General features: G+C 36.2%; 2 protein-coding genes across 4 annotated transcripts; both read left to right on the top strand.

Annotated features, from left to right (window-relative positions):
* Positions 1–1,764: 1,764 nt before the first annotated feature.
* Positions 1,765–17,407, top strand: LOC117570864 (sensory neuron membrane protein 2). Of its 3 annotated transcripts, XM_034252754.2 has the most exons (10): positions 1,765–3,028; positions 9,057–9,214; positions 9,274–9,421; positions 9,522–9,654; positions 10,166–10,218; positions 10,781–11,041; positions 13,152–13,584; positions 16,702–16,820; positions 16,885–17,010; positions 17,066–17,407. In XM_034252754.2, the coding sequence occupies exons 1-10, from the start codon at positions 2,918–2,920 to the stop codon at positions 17,243–17,245; spliced, it is 1,722 nt and encodes a 573-aa protein (XP_034108645.1). In that variant the 5' UTR covers positions 1,765–2,917; the 3' UTR covers positions 17,246–17,407. The 3 variants fall into 3 exon arrangements, with proteins under 3 accessions (XP_034108645.1, XP_034108647.1, XP_034108646.1); XM_034252755.2 differs by lacking the exon at positions 10,166–10,218 and having other exon boundaries at positions 1,767–3,028; positions 9,522–9,659; XM_034252756.2 differs by lacking the exons at positions 9,522–9,654; positions 10,166–10,218.
* A 1,129-nt stretch (positions 17,408–18,536) lies between these two features.
* LOC117572151 (uncharacterized) lies at positions 18,537–22,396 on the top strand. The gene has a single exon (XM_034254790.2). It carries the CDS (start codon positions 18,633–18,635, stop codon positions 22,338–22,340), a length of 3,708 nt encoding a protein of 1,235 aa, XP_034110681.2. The 5' UTR covers positions 18,537–18,632; the 3' UTR covers positions 22,341–22,396.
* The last annotated feature ends 1,885 nt before the right edge of the window (positions 22,397–24,281 follow it).

Here is a 24,281-nt window from a genome sequence, read left to right on the forward strand (position 1 = left end):
CAACTAAGAAATGAGAAAGCAAAAGCAGTCTTAGAAATAAATAATTAATTTATTACATTGCTTAAGAGCTTTCTTTCTCGTTTGTTGTCAGTGGAACTGAGCTTTAATTACACCCAGTACCGAAAGGGTAGAAGGGTGTTATAAAATATATGTATTCTTGTTCAACAGCCGATGTTGTCATATCCGTCTGCCTGACTTAGATCTCAAAGACTATATGAGATAGACTACATTTTTATAAAAATATAAATTTTGGTATATTTCCGAATTTGTTCGGTAGATAACTAGGTATATTTAAATGATAATACCATCTTTTCTGCTTTTAGTTCATGGATATACCAAATATATACTTTTCTGTATATATTTGTAGTTTTCAGTATATATTAATTTGACATTTTTAATAGATAATACCGCTGATTTTATTAAAAGATAATACTGCGCGGTTTTGCTTCTATTAAAATGCAGTAGTTCATTGATATACCGAATATATATTTTGGTATATTTCAGTATTTATTTGGTATAATCATTTTGTGTATTTTAATGATAATACTGTACTGGTAATTGTTATTTCATGAATATACCAAAAAGATACCTTGCGGTATATCTTAGTATTTTTGCCGGTATTAAAAATGTTGTATATTTCATTAAAAATTTAGTAGTTCAAGGACATACCAAATATACATTTTGGATTGTTTTAGTATTTTTTTGGTATATTAATATGACATACTTAAAAGCCCTGTTTTCCTTTAATTGGCAACATATAAAGTATATCTCACAGTCGACAACACTCATCCGTAGCTTTCTTACATGATTTTCAATTCGTTTAATATTGAAAGCTTAACATTTTTGCACAACAGCTAATGCAAAAACGGCAACAGCTATAAGAGAACCGTCACTGAACGGCAATTTATATTAACCACAGCAACAGCCACAGTATAATAATAACAGCAACAACAACAACAATAAGAGTTGTAAATTAACAACAACAACAAACAGCAGCAGCAACAACAACAATCGTGTCAAGTTCAACAAAAGCTTCACCCGCTGTTGAATCTTTTATTTTTAAAATTCGTGGCACGCACAAAACCCAAAAAAAAAAAAAAAAAAAACAGTAGAAAACCTGTTAATGCGTTAGTTTTGCTTGTCTGTCATTTTTTTTTTTTTGCCATTCAAAAAAATGCACCCACGCGGCTCGTGAAGAGCGTCGCAGTTGTCACAGCGAGAAAGAGAGAGAGAGCATTATTTTGCCGAGAGAGATGTGACCTTAAAAAAAAAGAGGTTGATAAAAATGAGGATACACAAAATGTTGTTTTTTTTTTTTTTTTTTTGGTTTAAGCTTGGCACACACCTAACATAAATTAACGCAATTTTTGAGCAAACTCACAAAATTAAAAGCGAAAAATGTTAGTTGCACTAATTTGCTAATGGGTCGCCCATATTTTTATAAGCGAATTACACAAAAAAGCACAGCATAAAAACGTGTTGCTCATCAAACAGCAGCAACAGCAACAACAACAACAACAACAATATTACAAGCAACAACTCAACGAGTCGCAGCATCATTAAAGACCCAAGTCCCGGGTCAGTCGAGACACGATTTCAACTCTTTTTCAGCTGTCGAAGTGAGCGCCACACTTCGTTATCGCTTTTTTTCGCTCTGTCGGTTTCCTCTCTCTCTCTCTTCGTCTGTTTTCACAGGGCTGTGTGCAGACGTGATCGCTCAGAGGGCTTCGAGGGTGCGGACAGACAGAGAGAGAGAGAGAGAGAGGAGGTCGTCAACTCAACTCACACTGTTGACGCCGCTTTGCTCTGAGCTTGTCTTGAACTTTGGCAGTCGTTTACGGTTGTTCCATGCGGCGCGTTGTTTCAACCGCGCAACGATCTCCGAGTGTATCGCCTATCGTCTATCGTCTATCGCTTAGTCAAATTCCCGGTAATTAAGAGCCACAAAGTGCATATTGTACTTACCCAGTCTCGACGTTGTTTTAGGCCTTCTTTTTTTCGAATTCGCGTGTGTTCGTTAAATAAATGTATTCCGATTTAATCGGTAGCCTAAGCTATAACTATCCTGGCCCAGATACAAATCTGAAACCCTATTACGCTAACTTCGTGTGTGGCCATTGTTGTGTTTAAGTGTGTGTGCTTCTACATGTGTGTGTGTGTGGTGTAGAACAAATAAATATGTGTCGCAATTATCTTGAGCTGTCAGTTCGTGGATGAACTTCAGCGCGTCACAAGTGTCGACCCAATTAAAATATTTGTACCACACACGAAATTATAAGCAAAAAATTAACGAAAACGACAAAAAAAAATAACAAAAAGCTTTCACCTAACAAAGCAAACGAGGCGAAAATAAACTCGTTTTTTTTGGCGCTTTTACTACGACAAAAGACATTATAAATTACAATATTTCTTATGTACCAAACTAAACCGAACCAAACCGAAGTGAACGAAGCCAAAGCTAACCCCAACAGCAGCAACATCAGCAGCAGCAACAGCAGCAACGCCGACAACATCAACAACGCATCGCAGCCGCATTCAACAACTTGTTTATTTCAAAACATATAAGTATATATAACAAAAGGCAAAACCTGAAAGCGCGTATATCTTATAAATAGTGCGCTTTGTTTCGGCACCCCAACAACAACCACAACAACATCGGCAACAACCTCAAGCAAACTGTCTTGACGTAGGTCAGGCGACTTCAACAAGAGCTCCGAAAAGCTGTCCCAGTAAATAAACCACACACAAAACTATGCGCTGATTAAAGCTGCCGGCTAAATTCAAGATTCGAGATTCAAGTTTGAGATTGAGATTGAACTTCAAGCAAATACCTTAACAGTTACACCAGCAATTGGCCGATGGCTTAAGACTCGATCTCTCTCTCTCTCTCAAAAGTTTTGAATTCGCCAAATCCAAAATGATCCATTGGTCATTGATTGTAAGCGCCTTGGGCATCATCATTGCCGGTTTGGGTGGCTATTGTGGCTGGTCGCTGTTTCCCACAATGATTCACAAAAAGGTCGAACAGGTGAGTGTGAAATTATAGCAAAATAACGGATATGCGATAGAATTGGGCGTCAACCAAAAGTTAGTTATTTTCCATGATTACACAAAAGTGCGAGCAAATAACACAGCTGAGTAATAATACGAATGAGAAAGACTTTGAGCATCGCACAACAAACAACTTCTATTTGCATCTTTCTCACAATGACAGCCCACAGAAAGTAATAGCTTTTGATTACTTAAAACGACACTTGCATACTCTACATTCAGAAGAATACCATATTTGATTTAAATGAATCTTTGAGATTCACACTTTAGCTGGCAAATAGAAAATCAAATAAATAACTTATGTGTGAACTTCTCCTACTTGGAAATACACAATGACAATTCTCAGAAAATAATAAATTTGGTGTATTTAAAACAATTTTAGCATACTCTACACCCAGAAGAATACAGTTTAAATTTGAATTGAATGTATGTTCTTTCTTTAATCATCTCACTTTAGCTGCTAATGAGAAAATAAAGCAAACAACTCTATGAATCACCCTCTCACAAAAAGTAATAGATTTTAATTTTTTAAAACGACACTTGCTTACACTACATTCAGAAGAACTTAGCTTACATTAGATTATTTTTTAATTTCACACTTTAGATGCCAAACAAATAACTTCTATTTGAATATTTCTTATCAGGAAATATACAATGATAGTTCTCATACAATAGTAACTTTTAAGTATTTACAACGATTTAGATAAAAAACGTTTTAGATAAAAGCATAAAAGTCTCCTTTCAGTGCGTAATGAAAAATTTAAAACAAATAACCCCTGCTGAAAATCTCTCTAATACAAAAACAGCTCATTGAACTTGACATTTTTAATGCGAAACTTTAATACCCTACATCTACAATACAAATTCACAAATTCTCTTTAGAGACAATTTCCAATTATTTTTTTTGTATTTTATTGTTTTTTAAATACAAAATACAAATTTCGCTTTAATTTCTACGTCAATTTTCTATTCAATTGTTAATTCTATCTTACTATTCTTTTTTAGTTAAGTGTTCTCTACTATAGTTACTATAAAATAACATATATAAATTAGTTACTATATTCGGGAAAATTTGTCTAATATAGAAAGCAATGAAATCAAAGTTGAAACATTGAAATTCCAATTCATACTTTCCAAAGAAAAGTAATAAAGCAAACCCATATAAATGATAACATGTAATATATGTAAAATAATGTGCCCATATCTGGCTTAATAAAAAGCATTTATTATCAAACAAATGCCAATAGTTTATATTCCCTATTTAATGACTTATTTGCCTTTTCTAATTGTTTTTCATTTAATAAATCGATAGGGAGTTTGCTATCGGTTTATTAAATAAATAACAATAACTCATTAAATAGGGAATAGAAATAGGGAAGTTTATTGATTTTGTGGGTCATCGAATTAACTTTTCACTCAAAAAGGCATTCCATTTGGATGATTGGAAATTCTAAAAGTTGTAGCAATCACATAAAGCACTTAGGCTGGCTTCTAAGCATGACCTTCAATAGAACACGAATGCATTACATTCCAAATGCAGTCAACAGTAGGCAGGCAGGTACAACTAACTCATTACCATTACCACTGTCGAGGCGATTACCAAATATCTCTCAACGATCTACAAAGTTACGCCACCAGTGAGCGACCCAAACAACGCTTCATTATCGTCATGAATGACACTGCAGAACATGCTAAAAATGCATTCGCAATTGTTTAGGGAGTGTTTGCTATAATTGCTGCAGCAAACATGATAAAAAATGTAACGAAACTCAACTTTATTATTCAATCGTAACACGACTTTAATTCTATTGAGTGTATCGAAAGGTTTCGTATAAATAGCTGCGAAATAAAAAGAAGCAAACACTTTCAAGAATTCCTTTTAAAAAACGACTTAACATAATATTTCATTTAAACTTTTATTACATTAAGAAATAATTAAATGACATATGAAAAATCAGTATCTGATCTACACTCGCTACCCACAGGGTAGAAGGGTATTAAACCTGCAGCAAATGTATGTGGTAGGCAGAAGGAAGCATCTCTGACATTATAAAGTGTATATATTCTTGATCAGCCGAGGCGATATATCCGTCTGTCCGTCCGTCTGTATGAATGCTTATGTATATCTCAGTGACTATAAGAGATAGGCACATGATTTTATTTCTATAGCACAGTCTGGTAATTTGGTATATTTTACTACTCCGCGGTATTTTTGTGAATGTAATACTATATTAATATACCAAATACAGTCTTCAGCATATTTTAGTATTTTTGTGGTATATTAATTTTAACAATACCAATAAACCAAATATGGATTTAGGTATACTTTAGTATTTTTGTGGTATAATATATCAATATACCAAATATACTTTTGGTATATTTTAGTATATATCAATATAGTATATATCAATATATATTTTGTAGTATATATCAATATACTAAATATAAGCTTCTCTACACTTTTAGTATTTTTGAATTTTATTAATTTGGAATTTTAGCTTTATTCAAAATGGGTAAAGGGTATCTCACAGTCGACCACATTCAGCTGTAGTTTTCTTACTTGTTTTTAATTTTGCAACTGTATATGGAATGCAAATTTATATGACTAAGCTACTGCTTTTTACTTGTACGAATTCCAAACTTAGATAAAACAATTCTATAGAAAAAACCTAAAACGACTGCAGCCAAATGTCCATCAACGCAACGGCATCCATCACATTTTTAGAATGCCGACTAAATTGAAATAGCAAAACGTAAAAAGAAAGATATTCGACTGAATTTTCCCCGAAAGCAATGAAAGTGTCAGAAAGTCAAAAGTATAATCCCCCGCTCTACATAGAAGTTTCTAATTTATGTCTTTTACAATTTGACTGACGATCGCGTTGTTCTAAATATGTTCTTCTATGTAGACTAATGGTTGATGGATCGACAACATTAGTTTTAGTTCTCTGGGTGAAACAAGGTGAATAAGTTGCTGGGCTTGGAAGGGGGGGAGACTGAGTCATTGCCATATTCACTTCACAATTCAGTTGGTGTTTTATTGTGAACGTAATTAGAATGCGCACATCGCTTTTTAATTGCCTTATGGCCCTGCCCATGGCAGCCGAAGTCACATTAATTGCGCTCTTAGGGTTGTCGTTGTACTTTTGGTTGTCATGCTTTGGGAACCTCGAATCGTAGAAGTCACTAAAACTTTAAGCGACCTGGCGCCCATGACAGAGGTCAACTCAAACCATGTTTCACTGTTTTTTTTTTTTTTTTGCTGTTTTTTTTTACGAGCCATTGAAGTTCCGTGTCTTGTGTATCATTCAGATGCAATCTAGAATGTGGTTAAAAGCCAGGTTAAAAAAAGTTAAGCACCTAGTTTTTAAGGCTTTTGTCGCCTTCAAGTTGAAGGCGAAACTTGGCTTGTAACAACAAAAACAAAACAAACAATTTCTATTTGGAATTCAAAGCAAATCAAATAAAACCAAATTGAAATTCAAAGCACTTCAAGTGCCTCGATGGTCAATTGCTGCTTAACCGAAGTTTTGTGTTTATGCAATGGCTCAACAGACATTGACAATTACAATTATGTATCGCATGGCGATCTAGAAAGCAGAGGCAATTAAATATTACGCATACGCCGAATTGACCCCAACGCTGAGCACATTCTGAACTCATCATCCATCAGCCATGCGACAGACAGTCTTCAAAAATTTCAGTCACGTTTTGGCACTCGCTTTGACTTTGATTTCTTGTTGTTGTCGCTTGTCGCAGTTGTTGTTGTTGCTTGTTAAAAAATGGTCAATTTCGCAATAATTATTTTGTTGCTTTTTTTTGTGCTGTGTTGTGTTGTTGTTGATTATTATTTTGTTTGGCTGCCAACTGGATTTTGGGCCATTGTCAATGCGTGTGCCTCCATCTTCGACTCTCTTTCTCTTCACGTTTTTGGGGTCGCTCTTAAGGTTAATCAATCGTTTTGTATTCTCTTCGATCGTCGACTGCGCAGTCGCAACACTCCGATTGTTTTGCCGATAGTCGTCGATAGTCTGCGACGGTCGCGCTGCGTGTGCATTGACCTTGAGTGTCTGCCTCTGTTTGTATTTTTATGTTATGGAGTTTTTTTTTCGTCGAAGATTTTTGTGTTTTTGACAATTCTTCAATTGTATCTTGTACGTGGCTTGCGTTTAACCCCATCATAAAATTATATTGCTAGTCATGTTTGCTCTTTTTTTTATTTCTTTGCCAATTTTTTATGTTTTTACCTTATAAGGGAATCGTGTACAGTTGCTAAGACTTCTAGTCAAGGTGCTGCAAAGTTGTTAATTGCAGCACAGGGCTAAAGTTGATATAAATAATACATGAACAAGCTAATTTAAAATCGCCAATTCGATATGCTACCCACAAATTTCTTTGTCTATTAGTCAGAATTTCATAAATCTGCAGACATGTTAAATTTCATTTACTTTATTTCTGTTTTTAAAAATTTTATTAATTTGCCCCATTTTACAAAGTTTCTTCAAGCATCGATCACTCGCTTTATTATCAATTTTCTAATTTCTTCCTTTCGATACTTTCTTACATTATTAGGTGTTGTGTAATATACAATGGTTACATATGTAATTTAAGTGTTGAGTAGTGCATAAAGGTAACTTCGCTGAAGTGTTGTATAACAATTGAAGATTGAAGGATACTAAAGAAAGCAACTCTGCATTTCCTTATACTATAAATTCTATATATGTATTATATACTACAAATGTACTGAACTTTTATAGTATAGTACTTATATATACTGTACTGTAAAGTTGAGTAATCCATAGTAATAAGTTAGTTGAAGTGTTGTATGATGTGTGAAGATTAACGGATAATAAAAGAAGCAACTCTGCATAGTTCAATTTTATAAATATACTATACTCGTATATACTATAAATATACTATATAAAGATTACAGTATATGAATTATGATCAAATAGGAATACGATCTCGTGATCATTGATTTTAAGTACATATAATACTAGTTAACTTTGGCTTACGCAATTTTGTCAATGCTAAAGTTATTTCAAATGCACATTTATTGATTTGTTTTTGTGCGCAGTTCAATGCACCGAAATGTCAACGAAAACAAATATTAATAACACCTCAGAAAATAAAACAAATTAGAAGACAACGTATAATGATCAAAAATTTTAATGCAATGAGTGCTTGAAATATTTGCGCTGTTGTTGTCGTCATTATTTCAACTCTCATTATAAATGGAAGAAGCAAAAACAAAAAACAAAAACTGGTTCACAGTCTCGACAGTTTGGCGATGTTGATGAGACTTTTATGGTCACTAATTCATCATCATATTTGCCGTCTTATTTCTTATAGTGTGTGGTTAGACGGCAAATAACCAAAAAAAAAGTAAATGCTGTTTAATAAATGATAATTAACCCACGATTGGAAAAAAAACTCAACTGACAACGTCTTGAGAATTTATTTATGATTTAAGAACAAATTAAGTTGCAAATGTGATTATCATTTTTCAAAATTTCTGCAAATTTTAGATTATTGTGTTTTATCACTAACATAAGTTGTTAAAGTAGAAAAGTTTCAATATTTCTTTAGACTTTTTCTTCCTTCTTTATAAATATTGATTGTTAGAAGTATTCCTTTTCATCATTTAAGCGTTGCCTTTAAACTAAACTATTTTATTACAATCTTTGCAAATGTTTTATGTTTCCTTTATCGCTAAACTAAAAATCCTCAATTGTGCTTTAGCCTCTGTTCTTCTCTTCAAACATTGACTGTTATAAGTATTCCTTTTTCATTCTTTACGCCTTCAAATTAAACTAAACTAACTTATTAAAATCTTTACAAAATATATTTTATGTTTCTATTATCGCTAAACTAGAAAAGCTCTAATGAGCTTCAGCCTTTTTTCTTTTCTTTTGGCAGTTGTGAATATCCATCCCTTCCTTATACTTTATACTTTGTCTTTAAGCTAAACTAATTTATCAATCCTTTTTCTCTCATCTATTTAGAGCGTCATAATTGCCGATGGTTCTGAGCAGTATAAAAGATTCGTAAATTTGCCTCAACCACTCAACTTTAAAGTCTACATTTTCAATGTGACAAATCCCGATATGATACAACACGGCGCCATACCAATAGTTGAAGAAATCGGACCTTATGTTTACAAGTAAGAGATTTAGTTTCTTGTAATAGAAAAGATTGCTAATAACATATCTTCTTCCCCAGACAATATCGTCAGAAGAAGGTGAAGCACTTCTCGAGAGATGGATCGAAGATTACTTATGTGCAGAATGTGCACTTTGATTTCGATGAAGATGCCTCAGCTCCTTATAGACAAAGCGATCACATTGTGGCCCTCAACATGCACATGAATGTAAGTTTAGTATATTTATATACTATATACCCCAAGTACTATCTTAACTATATATATTACAAATAGAAACTGATTTAACCTCTGAACACATTCTCCACAGGCCTTTTTGCAAGTATTCGAAAGAGAAATCACTGATATCTTACAGGGTTTTGCAAATAGATTGAACTCGCGTCTCAATCGCACACCCGGCGTTCGTGTTTTAAAGCGTCTGATGGAGCGCATTCGAGGGAAACGTAAAGTAATTTTATTTACTACTAATTCTATAAAGAGCCAACATACAATGTATATTGAGTGCATGATGGGTTAACATTTTATTTATGGTATACGGATTCTGTTTTGATTAAGTCTAACTAACTACACATTGACCTGAATTGTTTTTCGGTTAAGTAATGAATACTTCGAATACAAATTGTTTGACAACAGATACAATCTGTGACTTAATTTGCCTTCGCTTTGTTCGTCCTCTGATGAGTGTCGTTGATAAGTGAATCGATTTTGTTATTAATTACGATTCCAACCTGGGCAAATTAATATGTGCACTTACCCTTACTTGTAGCTGAAGAAGTTCAGGGCTGTAATATAAAAGATAATAACTATCAAACAAAGGTTAAAATGTTGCTCTAAAAATTTCTATTTCTATTTCCACTAACTCACCTTGGCATTTAAGTCTCGAGACTGAGAACTTGAGACTTGAATGTCACTTGAGGTGTTTTCATGGATAATAACGTTAATAACTAATTTTAGCACCCTTTAGCTGGGTTAACGGCATCTTAATCAGCCTTATTGAAGATGTCAAAGTAAGTTTAAAATATTGTGTGTTTGACTTTATCTGTCTCTCTGACAGTTCGCCTGTTGTTTCTATCAATTCCTCTACTTTGCATGTTTATTATTAATTACGAAAGTTGCTCATTAAACTCAAGTTCATACACAGACATCACACATCACAACAGCTCATCATCAACTGTTATTCATATTGATTGGCATGAACCTTGGCGAAGATAGAGAGAACTACTGCCAAGTGTAAATATTATATATATTTTTGATAAATTGACAAACTGAATATCTCAGACTCGAATCGACTCGTTCAACTAACACACAGCTCTAACACTCCTAACTCTCCTCGTTATTTGAGTAATTAATAATAACAAATTTTGTACCCGCCTGCTGCCTGCTGCCTGCCAATTAACTGCCTGTTACATTGCTTACAGCCAAAACGCTTTAATCGCCTTTAACAAATTAACAACATATTCTACAATTAATTATGCCGCTACTGCTTTGACGCCTTTCCTGGTTTTTGGTTCATTTCAATATTGAGATTTTACTCATCTCTTTGACTTTCTTCAACTTCACTTTTTACAGTCTGTGCTACAAATTGGCGAGAATGATCCTGGACTGGCTCTACTTCTGGTCCATCTCAATGCCAATCTCAAGGCTGTCTTCAACGATCCGCGCTCCATGTTTGTCACCACCTCAGTTCGAGAATATCTCTTCGATGGCGTCCGCTTCTGCATTAATCCTCAGGGAATTGCCAAGGCCATTTGCAATCAGATCAAGGAGAGCGGCTCGAAGACGATTCGCGAACAGAGCGACGGCAGTTTGGCCTTCTCCTTCTTTGGACACGTGAGTAGCATTTTAATCGGACTGAGAATTCCCCTTTAAGGTTCCTTTATTGTTTAAGTATATAATCTAGTCAAAGCTAATTTAAATTTTAATTTTTAATATGGGCAAAAACGTCTACTTACTACGTGAATTAGTTGCTTTGACTGACAATGTGGTATATTTTGCAATCTATGGTATACCACAGAATATACCAAATCAATATACCGCAAAAATACTAAACATATATGTTGAATGCAGTACTATATTAATATACCTAATATAACATTTAGTATTTTGTTAGTATTTTTGTGGTATATTAATTTGGTATATTATGAAGATAATACCGTACTGCTTTGCTTTTATTCAAAATGCCTAACGGGTATCTAACAGTCGAGCATACTCAACATATTTAAGTATATTATCAATTAAATTAATGTTATCTAATTCCACTTTAGCTATCTTTATTTTTCAAATACTTGAACTGCTCAGAATTAAATTTAACTATATTAAAAAAAAAATTAAATTTCAATCAATTAATTTATCCTTTTTGGCATAGAAGCAAAAATGCCATCAGTCCACAATTTCACTCCATCGATATATTTGTTTGAATATAATTTATAGTTAATGAATTTCGTTTAATTTTAGTTTTATTTGGACATGTTCTTAGCAATCCCATAAGCATATTCATTTGTTTTGTATTTTAATTAAGTGCTCAGATTCAATTTAATTTCTCTATATGTTGACAATCAAGTAACAATTCAATTAGATCAAGAATTCCATTTGCCTTTATTTATATTTTGCATTTAAAGAACTTGAATTTAATTTCCATTTTATTAAACTTCCAATTTAATTTATAAGAAGAAACTAAGTAGCAATCAGAGCAATTATTTATTTATATTTTAAATAAGTGCTCAAATCCAAGTGACATTTTTATTGCATTTTTAATTAACTTAGTTTGATGTTATATTGATATTGTTTTCTAAGTGACAATTCAACCAGATATTTTTATGTGCATTTTAATTAAGTGTTAAAATACTACTTAAAATTGTTTTTATTTATTTATGCAATTTGATTGAATAATTGAACCATTGTTTTTATTAGTATTTTTTTCTCAAACTTGAATCGACTTAGACAGCTACTTCTTAACTAGCACAGATAGCAGCTAACTTTTTTCTTTGGCAATTTTCTTTCAGTTCTATTTTAAATTCAAGTTGAACTATAATTGGTCAGATGCAAAATTGTAAAAGTTATAGAAGAAATACTTTTGAATGGCAAAAACACCTATTTATTAGAGTTCTTAGTTGCTATGGCTGGCAATCTACTATATTTTGCACTTTAAAGTATTTTTTGAATATTGTACATATATATAGCAAATGTAGTCTTTGGTATATTTCTAGTAATTTTGCAGTATATTAATTCGGTATATTTTTAAATTATAACCGCAATGTTATGCTTTTAGTCAACCTGAACATCTGCTATCTCATAGTGGAGCACACTCGACTTTAGCCTTGTTACTTTTACCATAAGTACTTAGTTTTCAGATAAATTCAATTGCAAATTTGTTTAATTTATGAAAATTGAATTAGCTTTAGCTTTTTCATTTGCTCTGATCCTTTTTCAAGTTAATTACAATTTTATTGCAACTTAAATTTAATTCAAATAAAATTATCTACATTTCTTCAGCTTTTAGTTCAATTTAATTTTTGACATTGCGATTCCTTATCTTACACAATTCCCTTTGAATTCCTAATTTAATATCCTATTTATCTGACTTAAGTCTATATAACTCGATTCTATACATTTTCCTTTCAATTCCCAATTTAATATCTTATTTATTTGACTTAACTTTGCGATTCCTGATTTAATATCCTAACATATTTAACGTACTCAACTCTGTACAACTCAGCTCTATTCATTTTCCTTTCAATAACCAAATCAATATTCTATTTATCTTACTCAACTCTGTACAACTCAGTTCTATTAATTTTCCTTTCAATTCCCAATTTAATATTCTCTTTATCTTACTCAACTCTATAAAACTGAACTGTATAAATTTACTTTTCAATTCCCAATTTAGTATCTTATTTATCTTACTCAACTCCATACATTTCATCTATCCTTAATTTAATAGAAAAATGGTTCTGGCCACGAGGTTTACGAGGTGCACACTGGCAAAGGCGATGCGATGAAGGTGCTGGAGATACAAAAACTAGACGATTCACACAATCTGCAAGTGTGGCTCAACAGCAGCAACGAAGGCGAGACCTCAGTGTGCAATCAGATCAATGGAACAGACGCTTCTTCATATCCACCTTTTAGACAAAGAGGCGATTCGATGTACATCTTTAGTGCGGACATTTGTCGCTCTGTGCAGTTGTTCTATCAGTCGGATATTCAGTATCAGGGCATACCCGGTTTCAGATACTCGATTGGGGAGAACTTTATCAATGATATTGGACCCGAACATGATAACGAATGCTTCTGTGTGGACAAATTGGCGAATGTGATCAAACGGAAGAACGGATGTCTTTATGCAGGCGCATTGGATCTGACAACCTGTTTGGGTAAGTGTTCATTCAGTCCAACACCTCGATTTAATTAAAGTGTTGCTGGCTCGATAAGTGGTTCAGAAGCTGAGCAATTTAAATTTAAAATCTCGCTTAGCCATTTGAATTTAATTACCACTTTATTTACGAGTAGCAAAATGTACATTCGACAACTTTGTGACTCCGATATTCGATATTTGATATGCTAACGATCTTTTGGGCCCCATTAGTATGGGCATTAATTAGTCTAACCCCCCGCAAAGATAGTTAGTTGACTATCTAATTATCTAGCCGCGTTTGTCACAGCCAAAATTAAATCCCAAGCGACGAGTATCAACTTTCAGTTTCAGTTTCAGTTTCTGCTTCATCAGCTCGATAATTTGAATAGACACAAACAAAACGCGACGAAGAATTATATGCAAAACAATTCTAGAAAATCCGGAAATGCTTGACATGCTTGTTTACGCCTTGGCGTGTTTGTTTTGTCCGATGATTATACTTTATGTTTTATGCTTGATATGCTAATTTTTTCAGTCTGTCAGCTACATAGACTACTGTGAATCCGCCCTCGCCCAGCAGCATCCGCTTTATTGCAGAAATATGTTTCAATTTTTATTACTAACATGAATCCAAACTCCGATCGAGTTCACTTTTGATATCGATTTTTTATATGTTGATTTTATGCTAATTGTAGGTGCAAAGTCAGCTCGTAAACACACAGCTCATTAAAATCGACACTAGCAATAAAACTTCATATAATATCAATAGTTATTTCAAGCATCTTTAAGAACTTGGGATTTGCACGCGAAGAGCAAAAAAAAAAAAAAAATACTCGTAACAAAAACGAAACAAATTGCAATTGGAGCACAGCTGTGTGGGTCGAATTAAAGCACTTAACGAAGAGTCTCGAGTCTACACATTCAAATGTGAAATGTGTATTTTAGAGTACTATTAATTTTTTATTTTATTGCTGTTAAGTACACAGAAAAAAATCTATTGAAAATACGCAGAATTAAGCATGAAAACATTGGAAAATATTTATTTTTTTATTGCTGAAATCTTTAAATACCTTATGGTATATTTGGCAAAATAGTATTTTTATCTTACTACGAACATCTTTTGGTATTTTTGAAAGAATAGTATGAACACCTTCTAGTATTTTTGAAAAAAGTGTATTTCCGTTTTACTTAGTACACATTAACATGTGAAATGTGTATTTTAAAGTACTATTAATTTTTTATTTTATTGCTGTTTAGTACACAGAAAACAATCTATTAAAAAGACGCAGAATTAAGCATGAAAACATTAGAAAATATTTATTTTTTTATTGCTGAAATCTTTAAATACCTTATGTATATTTGGCAATATAGTATTTTTATTTTACTACGAACATCTTTTGGTATTTTTATTTTACTATGAACACCTTCTGGTATTTTTGAAAAAATTGTCTTTCTGTTTTACATAGTACACATTGTTATGTGAAATGTGTATTTTCGAGTACTATTTATTTTTGACTCTATTAAATGTTAGTACACAGAAAAAAATCTAGGAAAAAATCGTAGAATTAAGCAAGAAGCGGTGTCTGTTTTTATTTTCATTTTTCTGAGTACGCATTAAAATGTGATATTTGTCTTTCAATATTACTATTCATTTTTTATTTTATTTCAAACGATAAAAACGAAGAAGACCGCAGCAGTATCAATATCTTCTTCTTAATTCTGGATTTTCAATTACTAAAATAGTAAAATAGTAAAACCGAAATGTTTAACTTTGGGATTGAAGCGGCGTCAATATCTGGTTAATCCCGAACTATGAAAATCCCGAACAACGAAAATACTTTTAATTCCTACTGGAATTTCCATACCATACCATATGGTATATTTAGTATTTTTCATATACTGAATTCTTGGATAATGTTATTTTAGTATTTTTATATAATTATTCTGAATTGAAATATAATACCATATGATACATTTAGTATTTTTTATATACTGAATGCGTGGATAAAGTTATTTTAGTATTTTCATATAATTACTTGGTGGTTTAATTCATCTTACGAAATACTTTATACCGAATCGTGCAGCACTTGAACTAAGAACCTCGAAAGAATGATTTGCGACAGCTTCTTATAGTCTACAGAATTTTATAGTCTAGTATATTTCCTAAATTGTTTCATTTGAATACTCAACACAGATTAATTTGACAACATAATACTGAATGCATACTTCAAAATTTAAACTCATATTAAACTTGAAAATGCTTGACTTTCTTAAGCACTTTTTTTTCTGTGTACTCTTTGCATTCCATGAGTTTCGAATTACTTTCAGAGTATTTATTGTGCGGCATCCTAGATAAATTTGATATTCTGCCGTTTATTGACCCATTCCAATTTATTGTTAATTTCTTAATTAACACTTCAAACAAGCAGTTGCAGATCCCAGCAAAAAAATCATGAACGGAGAGGAATAAAAAGCACAGACACAATTTGTATTGCGCATTTGAAATGAAAAGTGTTGACGGCTGGTTTTATGGCTTCTGAAGTGCTCATCGGCTCATTATGATCTTCCTCGAGTGCGCTCTACAAATTGAAGCATTAAATTCCATATTCTTCATTTTTTATTACGAGTATTTCTCGTATTTTATTTGATTTTTCTTTTTATTTTTTGTTTTGTTTTGTTTTGTTTGGGTGTTTGCTGGACGCACGTTTCGACTTGAGATTCTTGGCTTTTAATTGGCAAAACGTGAGTTAACAGTTTCATCAATAAGCGTTTCTCGAATGTTTGCTCAGTCCGACCATATGAGGAAACTCAGACAAATTGGTTCAATGCTACAAAAAAAAACAAACACTAAATAAATAAATACTAAGTAAACACAAAATTGAATCTTTACTTCCGCACTATGCTGTGCTTCACTGTACTTGAGATGTTTTTTTCTCTTATTTTTTCTTTTTTTTTTTGATGATTCTCAGTTCAGCGATCCATTGAACTTGCGATATATTTTGATGTAAATATTTGTATCTTTAATCCAGTTTCAATATATTTTGTCAACATGACAATTTTTATTGTAATTTAATGCAAAAATTTAATGGAGCATATTAAATGAATAACGATTAACGATTAATGATGATTATTGCAGATGCGCCCGTCATTCTGACGCTGCCTCACATGCTTGGCGCCTCGAATGAATATCGAAAGATGATCCGAGGCCTCAAGCCCGATGCCAAGAAGCATCAGACCTTTGTGGATGTGCAATCGGTGAGTGCCTTGAACTAAAGTTTTAGCATCATTAAAGTATTAATCGAAAGTGCATTTAATATAGTTAACGGGCACGCCATTGCAAGGTGGCAAGCGAGTGCAGTTCAACATGTTCTTGAAGAGTATTAATCGCATAACGATCACCGAGAATCTCACAACGGTGTTGATGCCAGCCATTTGGGTCGAGGAGGTCAGTCAACTTAGCTTAATTTAATCTGATTATTGATTAACATTGAAATCCACAGGGCATTCAGCTGAATGGCGAGATGGTAAAGTTCTTCAAGAAGAAACTGATCAACACGCTAAAGACCCTCGATATTGTCCACTGGGTTGGATTATGTGGAGGTCTAGGAATCGCAGCCATTAGCCTGATCTACTATATATATCAGCGGGGCAGACAAGAAGACGAGGCGCCAGTGAAGTAAAAAGTCGATGAAAGAGGAGGCTAAAGCAACTGTTATGAATGTATTTTATTATTACTAATTATTATTATTATTATTAATATTATTATTGTTGTTGTAATAATCGATGTAACAATTTGCTCTAATTGTCTACGAATTTGTAAATAATTTATTGTTTAAATGTGATTTTATTATATTGTGATTTAGTGTGTACTAAAAATTGTTGAATAAATTGAGGAAAGAACAACAAGAGTGTTTTATTTCTTAGAAACTTTTGGAGTGAGTAATCTTCTAAGGAACTCGCAATTTATGTGACAAACAAACCGAAAGAAAAACCACAAAAATCACTTTAGTTGGTCTCTGTTTACACCTTGATCAAAGCCGAAAGCCAAGTTCAAGAGCGACAACATAAAATATTCATTAAATGAATCAATCAATGGCACAACACAAACCAAAAGAAAAAAGTTCATTAAAATTTGCGCAAAGCTGCTAATTAAATCATGCTTTAAATACAGTTGTTAAGAAACCTGTAGACATCATTTCAAAGACCTTTTCTTCATAGCTTTTTTTTGGGCAAGAGTTGATGATTGACCAAGTCGAATGTGTGTGTATGCAAACATGAAATTGCTTGGCAAGATCAACAATCCACAATGCGCCAAGGTGTTCACATTCAATGGGTGATTGAGACAGCATCTGACTGTCTCTCACTTCGATTGACAGCTTTTGCGCTGCGTAACTGGCAAATTGCTCAAACTGTGATCAACTGTCAACTGATCGTTGCGACTGATCGTTTGGGGCGTGAGAAAAGGCGTTTTCAAAACTCAATCGCGTAATCGCAATCACGATCGTGCTTTGGTTTCTCAACTCGTTCTCACTCTGTTAAGCATTCTAAAAAAAAACGTTGTCTAATAAATATTGTAAATTAATTTCATTAGCTAATGGCCATAGAACTTTCGCATCTTTAACGATCTGCCATCTGCCTTCCTTTCTCTCGCGCGTGGACACTTTAGACAAAGTGTCGTTTGAAGCAGACAACAACCAAAAAAAAGATCTGTCGAGAACCTTTTTACGTTCCCAAAGCGTGCGCTGGTCAATAATTATGCAATATATATAGACAGATAGATAGTCAAGCAGACAGACAGTCGGACAAAGCTACAACCAGTTTGCCATCTCTCGCTGTCGTCATATTCAAATCGCCATCAACTTTAACTTTGGGGCCCAAGATGAGCTCCCATCTCGTCTCAGTCGACAACGGAACGCGAAAACGCACGCAACGCAACGCAAACGCGTCGAGTGTGAATTTTTCTTCTCTTTTTTTTTGAAATTAATTTACAATTTAAATTCGTCGACTAAGGACTGTAAAATATAAAAAGCTCGAACGTCGCGATCTTTGGTGTCAAAGCAACGCGAGATGTCGTCAACTCTGCTTCGAATCCCGCTGCTTGTGTTGCTGCTGCTTCAGCTTCAGCTGAGCTCGGCAAGAATCTTTGAGCGTTGTGAATTAGCTGGACTCCTGCAGCAACGTTATGGATTGCCCCCAGCTCAGGTGGCCACCTTGGTCTGCATTGCCCAGCACTCGAGTGACCTCAACACAGCAGCCTTTGGTGGTGGCAGCGGTCCAGGTGGCGGCTCCCATGGCATCTTCCAGATCAGCGATGTCTACTGGTGTTCGCCACCGGGTCAGGGTGCGGGTTGTGGATTGAACTGTGCTTCGTTGCGGGATGATGACATTGCCGATGATGTTTTGTGTGTGAGGAAGATCTTTGTCGAGCATCAACGCATCTCGGGCGATGGCTTCACAGCTTGGCAAGCTTACGGAGCTTATTGTCGCCAGGATGCGTCTTCGTATGTGAGTGGATGTGGTTTAGCGGGTGCTCCTCACAAAGCGTTGCAAGTGGCTGCTTCGTATCAGCAACCACAGCAAGCAACAACAGCTGTTGGCTATCATCATCAACAGATTTATCAACCAGTTGCCCAGTCCTATCAGCGACCTCAGGTTCAAGGCAAAATCTACAGTCGCTGCGAACTCGCTCAGGAACTTTACTATCAGCACAAGCTGCCAATGCAGCAGATTCCTACCTGGGTGTGCATTGCCCAACACGAATCCTCTTACAACACGGCAGCTGTGGGTCGCCTCAATGCGGATGGCAGCGCTGATCACGGATTGTTTCAGATCAGCGATCTCTTCTGGTGCACACACGATCAGCGAGGGGGTAAAGGATGTCGCGCATCTTGCGATCAATTCCTCGACTCGAGCATTGCGGATGATGTGCAGTGCATTCGTCGTATTCACGAGGAACACACGCAAATCTCTGGCGATGGCTTCACTGCGTGGACTGTTTACAATCGCGACTGTCGCAATCAGCACTACGAACAGGTTGCTGCCTGCTTTTCCAAACCTCAGGTGGTCTCCCATCATCCGAATGCCATTGAACATTCGGGAGGTGGTAAAATTGGCAGCTATGCTTATCAGGCGGCAACCACGCCCAATCCTTACTACCGCCCCAGCACAAAGGTTGTCTCGTATCAAGCCACCTCTAGCTATCAGGGCAATCCCTTTTTGCGTCCTCGTCTGCCTCAGTCTTCGGTTCAGTCGCATCCCAATGCTATTGGCTTTGCACAGAAGCCACATCAAGTGACTCCCGCAAATCCTTTGCTCAGCTACAAACAACAACACACAACACCTAAACAACAATACTATCAACAACAACTACACTATCAACAGCAACAACTACACTATCAGCAACAACAACAACACTATCACACGACACTCAAGCGAGCTGGTAAAGTTTATACACGTTGTGAATTGGCCCAAGAGTTGTATTTCTCACACAAGTTTCCCATGCAGGATTTAGCCACTTGGGTGTGCATCGCCGAGCATGAATCCTCCTTTAACACGGCTGCTGTGGGTCGACTCAACACCGATGGCAGCGAAGATCACGGCTTGTTCCAAATCAGCGATCTCTACTGGTGCACACACGACGAGGGCAGCGGGGGCAAAGGTTGCAGCATCGATTGCAGTCGACTGCTCGACTCGGATATCTCCGATGATGTGCAATGCATTCGGACTATCCATGAGGAGCACACGCGCATCTCGGGTGATGGCTTCACTGCCTGGACTGTCTACAATGGACACTGCAGGGAGCGGAAGCCAGACGAGATCGCCAGCTGCTTTGAGTCCGGTGAGCAGATGATCAAACCTAATGCTCTCCAGTCCAAACCCAAGCCCAAACCCAAGCCTAAGCCCACAGGGAAGATCTACAAACGCTGCGAGCTGGCTCGGGAACTTTACTATCGCCACAAACTGCCCATGCAACAGATTCCTACCTGGGTCTGCATTGCAGAGCATGAATCGTCCTTTAACACGGCTGCTGTGGGTCGACTCAACACCGATGGCAGCGAAGATCACGGCTTGTTCCAAATCAGCGATCTCTACTGGTGCACACACGACGAGGGCAGCGGGGGCAAAGGTTGCAGCATCGATTGCAGTCGACTGCTGGACTCGGATATTTCCGATGATGTGCAATGCATTCGGACTATCCATGAGGAGCACACGCGCATCTCGGGTGATGGCTTCACTGCCTGGACTGTCTACAATGGACACTGCAGGGAGCGAAAGCCAGACGAGATCGCCAGCTGCTTTGAGTCCGGTGAGCTACCGAACAAGTTAATCACATCAGCTTCTCCCCAATCTAAGCCCAAACCCAAACCCAAGCCTAAGCCCACAGGGAAGATCTACAAACGCTGCGAGCTGGCTCAGGAACTTTACTATCGCCACAAACTGCCCATGCAACAGATTCCCACCTGGGTCTGCATTGCGGAGCATGAATCGTCCTTCAATACTGCGGCTGTGGGTCGCCTTAATGCTGATGGCAGCGAAGATCACGGACTGTTTCAGATAAGCGATCTCTTTTGGTGCACACACAACGATGGAGATGGAAAAGCTTGTCACATTGAATGCGATCGTCTGCTCGACTCTGACATCTCCGATGATGTGCAATGCATTCGCACCATTCATGAGGAACACACTCGAATCTCTGGTGATGGCTTCAATGCTTGGACTGTGTACAATGGTCACTGCAAGCATCAAAGTCTCGTCCAGTTGAGCGATTGCTTTCAGGGCAATGAAATTGATGAGGCAATAAGAGAGCGACCTCAACAACAGTCAAGCGTAAAGATCTCTGCAAGTTCAGCTCAAGTTAGCCATGCGCCTGTCAAGCAAACAGTTGCCAATCATCCCTTCGGTTCAAATCCTTTTCTGCAGCAACTTCGTCCTGTCAATAAAAAACCAACTCAAGCCCCAAAGCCACAGCAATCAAGTGTCAAAACAACTGCAACTCCACAGACTCCCAGTTCATGTCAGAACAGTCTTTACTGCTCGAATCCCTTTCTTCAGCAAGTTCACCCACAACAGCAAGTTCACCCACAGCAACCGCAGAGGCAGCAGCCACGTCCTGAGAAAATTGTTGATCATGTCACTGCATCAAAGCCAAGCTACAATCAAAATCCATTTCTAAGTCAGCTTAAAGCGCCAACTGGAAATAGTATTCAACAATCTTCGCAACGCCAGCCCGTAAAGCAGTCGGAACACAGTCAAGCCTATCAATCGAATCCATATCTGAGTATTCTAAGTAAACCTAATATTGTGCCAGACATAAATAGACCAAAAACAAGTACAACTCTAAAGCCTGTCAGGTCAACAAAGGCCACACTTCATCCATATGTCAACAGCGACAGCTTTCGTAACGAGATTATCAAGTTTACGGCAACATCGTCAACAACAAACACAACTCCAAAAACAACGCCAAGACCTTCAACCACAGCAAAACAACAACTCGTCCATTCACAACTGCATATCCTTTTACCAGCACAACGAGAAGGACACCAACGACAACAGCTGCGCCTTTTAAATCAACTACAAAGCCATTACCAACAACGAGAACTACACAGCATACAACAACCAGACCTACAACAAAAAGTTCAACCTTACATTCGACTACACAAAGGACTACAACTAGGCCAACTACACCAAGTTCATCAAGTCGATATTCTACTACGACTCCAGCTACTCGTCAAACAACAACTCGCCCCACAACAGCCAATCGTTATAATGCAATAACTTCCAGTTACTTCACAACTCCAAAACCAACAACTACAAAGCACTCGACAGCAAGAACCACAGCTCGTCCAACAACTACGAGTTCCACAACAACGAGACCCACAACGAGAACCACAACTCGTTCAACAACAACTCGCTCCCAAACAGCTAGCCATTATACTGCTTCAAATTTTAATTATTTCACAACTCAAAAACCAACAACTATAAAGCACACGACACCAAGAACTACTACTCGTCCAACAACAACGAGACCCACAACGAGAACCACAACTCGTTCTACAACAACTCGTCCCCCAATAGCCAGCCATTATACTGCAACGCCTTTTACTTATTTTACAACACCAAAACCAATAACTACAAAGCACACAACTACGTCAACATTAGCGAGAACAACTACTCGTTATACAACAACGAGACCGACCACAACTCGTTCTACAACAGCCAGATCCATAACAACGAGAAAAACTACTCCGCCTTCAACAACAAAACCCACAACAACGAGGACAACCACTCGTTCTACAACAACGAGAACAACTACTCGTTCAACAACACCGAGATCTACAACAGCAAGAACCACAACTCGTTCAACAACAACGCGACCAACCACAACAAGAACAACTTATTCTACAACAAATTACCCCAGAACTACGAGATCGACATCTCTCCCAGCAGCTAAAAGCACTACTCATTCTACAACAAGATCTACAACATCGAAACCCTCAACATCAAGACCAGCAACATTAAGACCTACCACTCATTCTACAGCAAACTACTTTAAAACAACGACACTTTCTCCAGCAACCAAAATCCCTTTTAGTTATACAACGAGGCCTACAGCAAAACCATCTACGAGACCCACAACAACGAGAATCCCAACTCGTTCTACAATAACGAGTCCCATAGCAACAAGAACAACTACTCGTCCTACAACAACGAGACCCACAACAACGAGACCGACCACAAGAACTACTCGTTCTACAACCGTAAGATCCTCAACACGTTACACAACAACTACTTTGCGTCCGTTTGCCACATCCACAACACCTCGGCCATATCTTTTTAGCTCGTCGCGGGCAACTGCAACAACTACAACAACACATCGTCCTGTCACAACACAAAGGATTAAGACCACTACCGATCCTTTCAGTCACCCATTCTTTGCCAAATTCAAAGCAGCCTTTGATACAAATCGTGTGCCAACTTCGACTACTGCAAAACCCACCTCAACTTTGAATTCTAGTCCGTATTATAGCAAATTTCAAGATAATAGTTCAAAGGTCGCATCAAAAACCGTTTACACCTACAATTTTGGCCATAATCTAACAACAACAACCACCACGCGACCTTATAAACATTATTCAACCTATATCAACTAAATTCAAGCGTCAAAGAGACAGCAAGATAATCTTGTAAATAAATGTTCATAATACGGCTAGTTTAGTATAATGCAAGAATACTCATAAGTTATTAATTTTAAAACATAAATTTAGGATTCAGATAATAAAACGAAAATAAACGACATGCAAATACTCAATATATAAATTTTAATTTAATGCGAAGACCAGTCTAAAGACCTGAATGACACGCTTAATACTGCCAGCTAGAGAAGATGCTTTTGATTAATTTCATTAACTTGTTTTTGATCGGGTGTTTGCCATGTTAACACACACAACAACAAAAGCATTCAGATAACAACTTAGGCGTGACATAACAAGTTCTAAAAGATTGCTTGTATTTCAATTTTCAGTTTAATTCAAATAAATTAGCAAATTATTCAATTTTCGAATGTCGAATGTTTTTCATTTCAAATTGCTTCAGTGTTGTTAAACGTTCCCGCCCTATTTTAGCATATTGTTAAGCACTCTCATGAAGATATGGTGTCAAATCGATAACCCATAAGTAATCGAGTATGGGAAATATTTCTAATTTTCTCATTGCGTT

This window comes from Drosophila albomicans, chromosome 3, assembly GCF_009650485.2.
Source record: "Drosophila albomicans strain 15112-1751.03 chromosome 3, ASM965048v2, whole genome shotgun sequence".
Taxonomy (NCBI): Eukaryota; Metazoa; Arthropoda; class Insecta; order Diptera; family Drosophilidae; genus Drosophila; species Drosophila albomicans.

Bases quoted from the DNA above. Each gene is read 5' to 3' on its own strand.
- LOC117572151 (XM_034254790.2), top strand. From the start codon at position 18,633: ATGTCGTCAACTCTGCTTCGAATCCCGCTGCTTGTGTTGCTGCTGCTT.
- LOC117570864 (XM_034252754.2), top strand. From the start codon at position 2,918: ATGATCCATTGGTCATTGATTGTAAGCGCCTTGGGCATCATCATTGCC. The intron at 9,215-9,273 runs GTAAGAGATTTA...CTTCTTCCCCAG, and splicing joins ATCGGACCTTATGTTTACAA to ACAATATCGTCAGAAGAAGG. The intron at 9,655-10,165 runs GTAAAGTAATTT...AACTAATTTTAG, and splicing joins GGAGCGCATTCGAGGGAAAC to CACCCTTTAGCTGGGTTAAC.